The sequence below is a fragment of the Meriones unguiculatus genome, chromosome 1, assembly GCF_030254825.1.
Source record: "Meriones unguiculatus strain TT.TT164.6M chromosome 1, Bangor_MerUng_6.1, whole genome shotgun sequence".
NCBI lineage: Eukaryota > Metazoa > Chordata > Mammalia > Rodentia > Muridae > Meriones > Meriones unguiculatus.
The window spans coordinates 60,679,676-60,687,736 of record NC_083349.1 but is presented as its reverse complement, the minus strand read 5'-3'; the positions used below and the strand labels follow the sequence as shown (position 1 = coordinate 60,687,736).

The 8,061-nt window shown below is 50.1% G+C and overlaps 1 protein-coding gene across 9 annotated transcripts in view; it reads right to left on the bottom strand.

Moving 5' to 3' along the window:
* Positions 1-1,618: 1,618 nt before the first annotated feature.
* Gbf1 (golgi brefeldin A resistant guanine nucleotide exchange factor 1) overlaps positions 1,619-8,061 on the bottom strand; it is a 135,691-nt gene continuing 129,248 nt past the window's right edge. For 5 of the 9 annotated variants that reach the window (XM_060390598.1, XM_060390601.1, XM_021650173.1 and 2 more), the window contains 10 exons: positions 7,632-7,792; positions 7,295-7,541; positions 6,980-7,185; positions 4,661-4,811; positions 4,427-4,557; positions 4,132-4,233; positions 3,741-3,854; positions 3,430-3,610; positions 2,996-3,124; positions 1,619-2,477 (listed from right to left, as the gene is read on the bottom strand). In XM_060390598.1, coding sequence (XP_060246581.1) covers positions 2,197-2,477; positions 2,996-3,124; positions 3,430-3,610; positions 3,741-3,854; positions 4,132-4,233; positions 4,427-4,557; positions 4,661-4,811; positions 6,980-7,185; positions 7,295-7,541; positions 7,632-7,792 — 1,703 coding nt within the window. In that variant the 3' untranslated portion in view covers positions 1,619-2,196. The remainder of the gene's footprint in view (positions 2,478-2,995; positions 3,125-3,429; positions 3,611-3,740; positions 3,855-4,131; positions 4,234-4,426; positions 4,558-4,660; positions 4,812-6,979; positions 7,186-7,294; positions 7,542-7,631; positions 7,793-8,061) is intronic. The other 4 variants (XM_060390602.1, XM_060390603.1, XM_021650182.2 and 1 more) reach the window with 1 other exon arrangement.

Genomic DNA, 8,061 nt, shown 5'->3' with positions numbered 1-8,061 from the left:
AAAAAAAAAAGAAATATATGAAATTGCAGTTGAAAGCAGGGAGGAGTTTGCTCCAGTGGTCACAGTTGCAATAAGTAGTGCTATGGCTTTTTCAGTAACATTTCTATCCTCTCATGTCCTAGCCTTGCTCTCAAGGGAGTTGAAATGGAGTTTTCCATTTTTTAATACAGGAAGAGTCTGTCTGTATAATTAAGATTCTCTTTTGGGGTGGCTTATTGTAATTCAATGATGATTCACTGTCTCTGAGGCTCTTGCATTGTTCCTTTGGGCTTTAAGGCTCCAGCTGCTCTGGGGTCTTCAGACCCTCTCTGGGCATTCAGCTGAACTCAAAGAACCGATGCTTCCTGTGGAGACAATCTCAAGCGAATTTCTCCTCTGCAGCTCAGATGTCTTCTGCTTTCTATAAAGTTGGTGGATTTTTTCCTCCAAAAACATTGTTTTTTTTCTTCCAACCACGTTGAACACCAGATGCTAAAGTAACTTTTAGTCACGTGACGTAAATGTTGTCTTGGGAGGCTTTCATCTGCAGGGAGCTGAGTGCCTGCTGCAGTGGAGCCTGTCACAGCAGCACACTGCCTCAGCAGCAGCCCTCAACGACCGAGGCAGAGATTGTGCCCCCAGCTGCAGTGGCCACCCAAGCAGTCTAGCTGACCAAGCCGTGGTGACCTGCTGCTGACCCCCCCCCAGCAGCAGTGAATCCAGGTGGCCCATTGCAGCCCACTATCCCCCCAACAGCTGTGCACATAAACCCCCAAGAGCTATGCCTAGCCCGTAAGCAGTGGGTAACTGAAGCTTAAAGTGGCACACTGCCACTCTCCTTCCTGTCTCAAGGTAGTCAGGCCCTCCTGCCCTGGGGCTTTAGGGATGACATGGAGGCTCCAGTCAGCACCTCAGCGGGAGCTGTCCATGGTGACTGCTCCTGCCTCAGCCTACTGCTATGGGAACTGACCTTCCCTGCCTCAGAATGCTTACTACCCCCACCATGGAAGCTGTCCATGACAACCTTTCCTGCTTCAGCCTACTGCCTTCACAGTGCTCCCCAGGAGGGCCTGGAGATGGAGCCCAGGCAGTCAGGCAACTAGGTAAGCTGTGTCTGAGCCATACTGCCACCCCCAGACTCCCAACCCTGTGCCTTGGTCCTTCAGTCACACTGCAGTGACCGGGGTAGATGCTGGATGGAGGCTGTGGGGCAGAAAACAACTTGTCCTACTGCAGTTAAGGGTCAGACTGATAGCTCGTGTCCAGAAACACAATTGCAACTGTGGGTAAGATGACTCCCGACCGGTCTAGCCTCACGGACTGCCAGTATTCTAAGGTCATGAGGCTCATCTGAAAGAAGACTTCTGAGCAAATACAACTGCACTGACTTTCCTTCCCTATGGTCTTACAGGCTTGTGCCTCTTGGTGCAGTTATAAAACTGCCTAAGCCCCTGACACGGCTCCTTTATGGCAGGGGGGAGCTCTGACTGGTAGCTGGAGGTCAGGTGAGTCAGGTCTCATTGGCGGTATGTTCAGCTTCACTGTTTCTCCAAGGCCCAAGCAAGCCTTGGTTGGGCAGGATACCCCAGTAACATAGTGCCCTGACACAGATGGAAAAGGAAACCAAAGTGATAGGAAATGTGTTGGTACCAAGACATTTATTACATCATAAAAAGTCCATTGTTGTCATTTCCCATATGTACATGCTCCTGTGGGCAGACCCCCTCATCGAGTCCTACCTGTCCAACCTCCATGGTGCCAAGCAACTCCAAACTGACCAACTATTTAATGAAGGAAAAGGAATTGGAGGAGGTGGCCCAGGGCTGATGGGACTGGATGGAGAGAGGAACAAAGTGCAGAGTGGTTGGGCTTGGCTCTTAATGCTTAACCTGGCAGGAGGGGCACATGGCAGGTACTGCAGGGTTGGCACTGCAGGGTTGGCTCTATGCCTCCCCAGGGCTGCCAGGCTGGAGGCAGAGGCTACAGGTTATGCCTGCATCCACTGTCAGCTTGGAAGCTCAGGAATGACTGGCAGAGGAAGAGTCTCACAGCCTGAAGTGGATCCCAGCTGGGACTCTAAAAGTTCTCATTTCCCCCATCAAGTAGTAGCAACATCAGCTTGCTTTGGGCCTGTAGATTTCTGTGGCCCCTGAGACTGGAAGCAGGGCCTAGAATGCCTTGTGGGAAGGAATGGTCCCGATCTCTCAGGGACCTGCCTTAGTTGACTTCAGAGGTGGGAATGGGGTCTGTAGGGCGGGGTGTGGCTAAGAGAGGCACCGGAGAGGTGGCCTCAATGAGTGCAGGGTTCAGGATGATGGGCAGGGTCATGGGTGGCACGCCCACTTGCAGTGGGGAGGTCAAGGGTTGTAGGATTAGTGGGGGCTGGGCTAATGGGGGAGGTCCTTCTGGGGCAGGACTCAGTCTGCTGGGGCTAGAGGCCACTGGTGAGCCAGGGGAGCTGCTGCTGGCAGCTCGGGTGCTCTCAGGCTTCTCCGAGTCTGTGTAAGCAGAGCAAAGGCGGTTAGAGTCAGACTTTCTAGTTGGCATGAGACAACTCTCAAGCTTCTTAGTGGACGTCTCAAATCTATATTCCTCCCTCTTCCTCTCCCACACTAAAAACGTTAGATGCCTCCTCTTAAAACTCAAGCCATTTATAGAATTGGTTGCCAAACAATATAAGGTATAACAAAAGGCATTCATCTTCAATATTAATAAACAACTCATTTTAGCATTCAGCTATCTTGTCTCTACCTTTATCTTCTTCACTAAACTCAGTCAGGCTAATTTTGGTCTGGATGTTTCTTGCATCCCTGATAGGCAGCCTCTGTATATTCATTACAGGTCCCTGACTTGGCCCTCTCCTCCAAGCCTGAAAACCTAAGCAAGTACCTCATCAAGAGCAGGCAAATAGGATTCTCACAGTGAGTCCTTCCCAGTCTCCCAGCCCCATCTTAGCAGTAATCCTAAGCTATCCTGAACATCACTCTCTCCAGATGACCAGCCCTGATGAACTCACCACAAGCCCCCACTTCTGAGGGTATCTCTGGGGGAGGTGGATTGCCAGGCATCCTGGGATCACCAGCAGCAGGAGTCAGGTGGGCAGAGGCCAGAGGTTTTTGGCTGGGAGGTTCTGTGAGCACGGGGTCTAAGGCAGAGAATCCAGATGGCAACTCTTCAGTGCTTGCTTTCTTACAGGATCGGGGCTACCCACCAGGTTTCATTTCTCCCCCTCTCTGAGACAGAGTCTCAGGTATTCAAGGCTAGTCTCACATTCACTGTGTACCCAAAGATGGCCTAACTCTGTGCTGTCTTGCGTTTCACCTCCTAAGTACTGGGGACTACAGGTATGTACCACCAGACCAATGGGAACCTGTTACTCTGGCCACTGTCCAGTGAACAGAGAAAATTCAGCTCTGAGGATTCCTTGTAAGATTAGACTAGGCCTCCTACCCTGGATGACAGTCTGCTTGAAGAGCTCATCCCGTAAGTGTGGCAAAAAGCAATCGATGCGCTCCCAGGTGATCTCCCAGAGAGCAGAGGGACCACCTCCTCTTGCATCTGCACTGTGGAAAATCTCTGCTGTGTCCATCACCAGGAGCATGTTCTTCAGAGACTCAGGGATGGCTTCTGACTGCAGGCAGCAATGGGACAGAGAACACGAAAGAGCTAAGTTGGAGGCAGCCACCATGGGACAAACAGCAAGTCTGCCCAACGTGTGGAAGAGGAAGTGCTCAGTGGAACTGGGTTAAGGCTGAACATACCAACAAATCACTGGAACCTGCATGCATGTACTTGTCCATGAAGTCCAGAATGGTGAGCCACAGGGCGGCGAAGGTGGACAGCGACAGCAGCGGAGACAGGTGCTGCAGGAAGACCTAGAGCCCACCAGTCAGTCCCTTTTAGCCAAGGGAAGGGAGCAGACAAACCTTCTATGGCCCTCTTCAAAGCTGAGGGAAGCTGGCCCCAACTTGCAAGTATTCAATTGGAGATTACTCTGAAATCCAGAACCCCCTGAATCCCTGGGCAGCCTCCACAACTGGGGGTTCTGAGCACTTACATTTCACCTTTGGGCCCTGTGAGAAGGCATGGCTTCTCTCTGTGGGAAAAGGCAGGGACAGGGAGAGTAGGTGGGAGCAGGGTGGTGAACATTACCTTTGAGAGCAGTGTAGAAGCCCTCATCCGGGTCTCCTCCATCCCGCCCACATCTGCAGGACTGATATTCTCTAAAAGCTTGGTCAGTAGAGGAAACAGCACCTGGCAGGTAAGAATCCAATGCCACATTAGCCCAGTTGGTTGGGCAACCCTGCCCCAGGAAGCTGGGCCTCAGCCGATGGGTATAGAACAGCGTAGAAGATCTGATCAGATGACTGGCTGGAGCTCTTTAGGTTGCCAAGCTCTTTCTGCCTTGTGACTTGACCCTTGTCTTAAGACCAGTAAGAAGTCCTACCTTGTTAAAGCAGGACTCCCACTCCAGGGCATCTAGCTTTTGAAGGTCATGTACCAGAAGGGCGCGCTGCAGGTATGTCAGGGCCTGCATCCGCACCTGGCGCCGGGCATCGCAGCACAGGCAGGCGATACCTGACAGAGAGAGCAGGGTCAGGATCTTCCAGGCATTTAGTCTAGTGCTCCTCGAGCTTTAATGTCGCCGCCCTACCTTGCATCCTTCCTCAGGTCTATTTACCTTGTAATAAAGGGCACCAGCAGTGAGCCCAGAGGGTGCGTGAATCGGCTTCAATCTTCCGGCCGCCTGTCTCCAGGTGGCGCTGCTCCTCTGCCCAGGAACTATAGATGGAGGCTGCCCGAGTGTGCAGGGTGTGCATCAGGTCTAGCAACTGATATCAGAAGAGCGCAAGTTGTGACTAAGGTTGTTCGGTTGGGTCCTTTCCCCCTCCCCCAACTCTCCCTGACTGAGTCTTCAAGCACCCTCAGCACAAGCTCTGCTGTTACTCCATCCCTCTCCCAACCTCCTCTGCGCCAACTTGAGCTCATTGCTGAGAGATTGGCAGTCTCTCAGGGTAAAGACGGCAAGACTCACTCATAGCAGAGAAGACTTTAAACGACACGTGCACTGACCTACCTAACACCATGGGATCATGCTGAGAAAGGCTCTTTGTTTATTTTTATGTGCAGGATGTTTTGCCTGCACACCCGTTGTATCTGTGCATCATGTGCAGTGCCTGTGGAGACCCTGGGACTGGAGTTCTAGACTGCTATGAGCTGCTGCTTGGATGCTGGGAAAAGAACCCAGGTCCTCTGGGAAAGCAGCCAGTGCTGCTAACTGCTGAGCCATCTGGCTCCAAGAAAGGCACTTTCAATCCTATTTCATACCTGCTGATAGTTATTTTTGTTAATCTCATTATATAATTAAAACAAAAATACTTATTTTGTTTGTGTGTGTGTATGCCACAACATGTGTGTGAGGGGCAATTTGTAGGAATTGGATTTCTCTTGTCATTATCCACTTGAGTCATGTCAACTGCCCTTGTTGATCTCATTTTAAGGGCAAAACAAACAGGGCTACTGAGATGGCTTAGCAGGTAGAATGCTTGCCATGCATCCTGGCAACCTGAATTTAACCCTGGAACCTGTATACACACAGAAGGAGAGAACCGACTAGCAAGGCTGCCCTCTGTCCTTCACACTCATGCCATGGTGTATGTGCCCACATACAATCATAAACAAAATTAAAGGCAAAGCGAACCTTAGGCTCAAAGGCTTTCCACGGGCAATTGTGTTGAACCAGATTTGACACATAAATTTCTTTCAAGACAGGGTTTTTCTTCAGAGCCCTGGCTTTCTGGAACTGGTTTTGTACACTAGGTTGGCCTTGAACTCAGAGATCTGCCTGCCTCTGCCTCCTGAGTGTATTTATCCTGTTTTTAAAAAAGATTTCATTATTTTTATTTTACACTGTGTGGGTATTTTGCTTGCATGTATGTCTGTGCACCATCTGTATGCAGTGTCTACAGAGGCCAGAGAGCATCACAGCCCCTGAACCTGGAGTTACAGGTGGCTGTCGGCTGCCATGGGAGTACTGGGAATTGAATTTGGGTGCTCTGGAAAAGCAGTCAGTGTTCTTAACTTCTGAGCCATCTCTACAGCCCCAGATTAGCTTATCCTTAGAAATTCGTGTGTATGTGTGGGTGTGCCCATGTGACTTCAGGTAGAACATGTGTGCACAGGTGCCTGAGGGGCTAGTGGGCACTAGAGTCCCTGGAACTGGAGTTACAAGCAATTACAGCCATGAGAGACGGTTACTAGGAACTGAAGCTGGGCCACCATCCTCTGCAAGAGCAGTAAGCACTTGTAACTGCTAACTAGCCCTCCTGCCCGCTTTCATCTTTCTAAGGCTGTTCTGAAGGCAACTGTTTCTCCATTTACCTAGTCAGATTAAGTCAGCCTGGACAGACACTTCATAACTATGGAGGGACAGTTATTATGTTAGAGATGTAGTTGCCTCTAGAAAGGGAACTCAGGGGCTAAATATAGGAATGAATAAAAACTCAATTCTATCAGTCTATCCTTTTGTATCTTCCGAATTTTGTGTCATGAGTATATATTATATATTAAATAAGTGAAGTCTTTAAATACATACCATATATGTGTGTGTGTACTAGGAGTTGAACTCAGGGTCTTGCACATGCTACCATTCTACCACTGAAAAAATCCTGAGCTCAATAAATATTAATTTAATTTAGTGCCAGGTATGTTGGTACATGCCCTTAATCCCAACCCTTGGGAGGCACAAGCAGGTGAGTTTGAGGCCAGCCTGGTCTACACAGAGTTCCAGGTGAGCAAGAGCCACATAGTGAGACCCTGTCTCTAAACAAACAAGTGTACTGTAAGCAAAGACTTATGGGTAGTTTCAGATAAGGGGAACATTGTGGGGGTGATGGCTGAGGGGATGGGCAGTTATTTCTTCTGAGTTCTGACTTTCCCTGGTCCCGCCCAAGTTCCGAGTTTCAGGTGCAGGAGAAGAAATAAAGGGTGCCATACTTACGTCCTGACTGACCTGTAAAGACACCGTGTGGTAGCTGGCAGGCACACCTTCATCCTCCTCTTCATCACTGTGTCCACCCCGAGTGGCATGTTGGTTGGAGGCTCGGGGCCGCCGAAGCATTGAGCCCTCCTTGGGTTTTTTCTTGAAGCGGTTCCCTTTGCTGTCATATTTGTGATTCTTGCCACGTTTATCCTGGGACTTGCACCCTGAGCAGAGCCAGACTTGTATCACATTTCCACAACCTTAGGGCACAGATGCCTTTCTCCCTTCACCACCCTGACCCACTTCCAACTGTCCCTTCAATAGCTGACTTACCACCATTCAGGCTGGCTTCTACAAAGATGCGGAGAGTCTTGACACAGAGTTCAAAGTTGTCTGGGGTGATGTGAGCAGCATCACGAACAATGAAGGACAGTGACTCCACACACTTAAGCAGGGACTTAGTGTCATGTGGTCCCAGGTCCAGGCCCACTGTGAGGCTGTACTGATTGACCAGGGGTGAAGGGCCTGGCCTGCTGAGAACCGCTCCTGGTTTGGAGTTATCAATGTCATCCTTCCCCACCTGTAAAATACAATACAAGCTGGGGCCCTGTTCTAAGCCAGATGTCCTCTCAGAACCTTTCTTATAGGCCCAGGATGGTAGGAGACTCACCACTAACCAACCACTGTTGACCATGTCGGCATCTGTGGCTGATCGGTGTATCTTGCTAGGCCTGCCATGGTCAGTGTAGACTTCTGAGTCGGAAGTGTACCCCCGGTCCAGGCTGACATCATTTTGATGGTAGGATGGGAGCTCACTGTCTGACTGTGCTCCTAAGCCAGGCAGGGAAAAGGCAGAGTAAGAGCAGAGATGGGACATGATAACATGGAACAGGGTAACAGACTTGGAAGAAAGGTGCTGAGGCCTGGACAACGTCTGTCTTGACCAAAGAAGCAGGAAGCTAATCTGGGCTTCTGATAGCAACTAGTGCCAGCTGTTAGGGAAAGGTGGCAGCATAAGGATGTATGTTTCTGTGAGATGGTCTTCATGACAGTAACATTTGGCTTGGCAGCCTTCAGCACTGCCTAGTTGCCTTCATGCT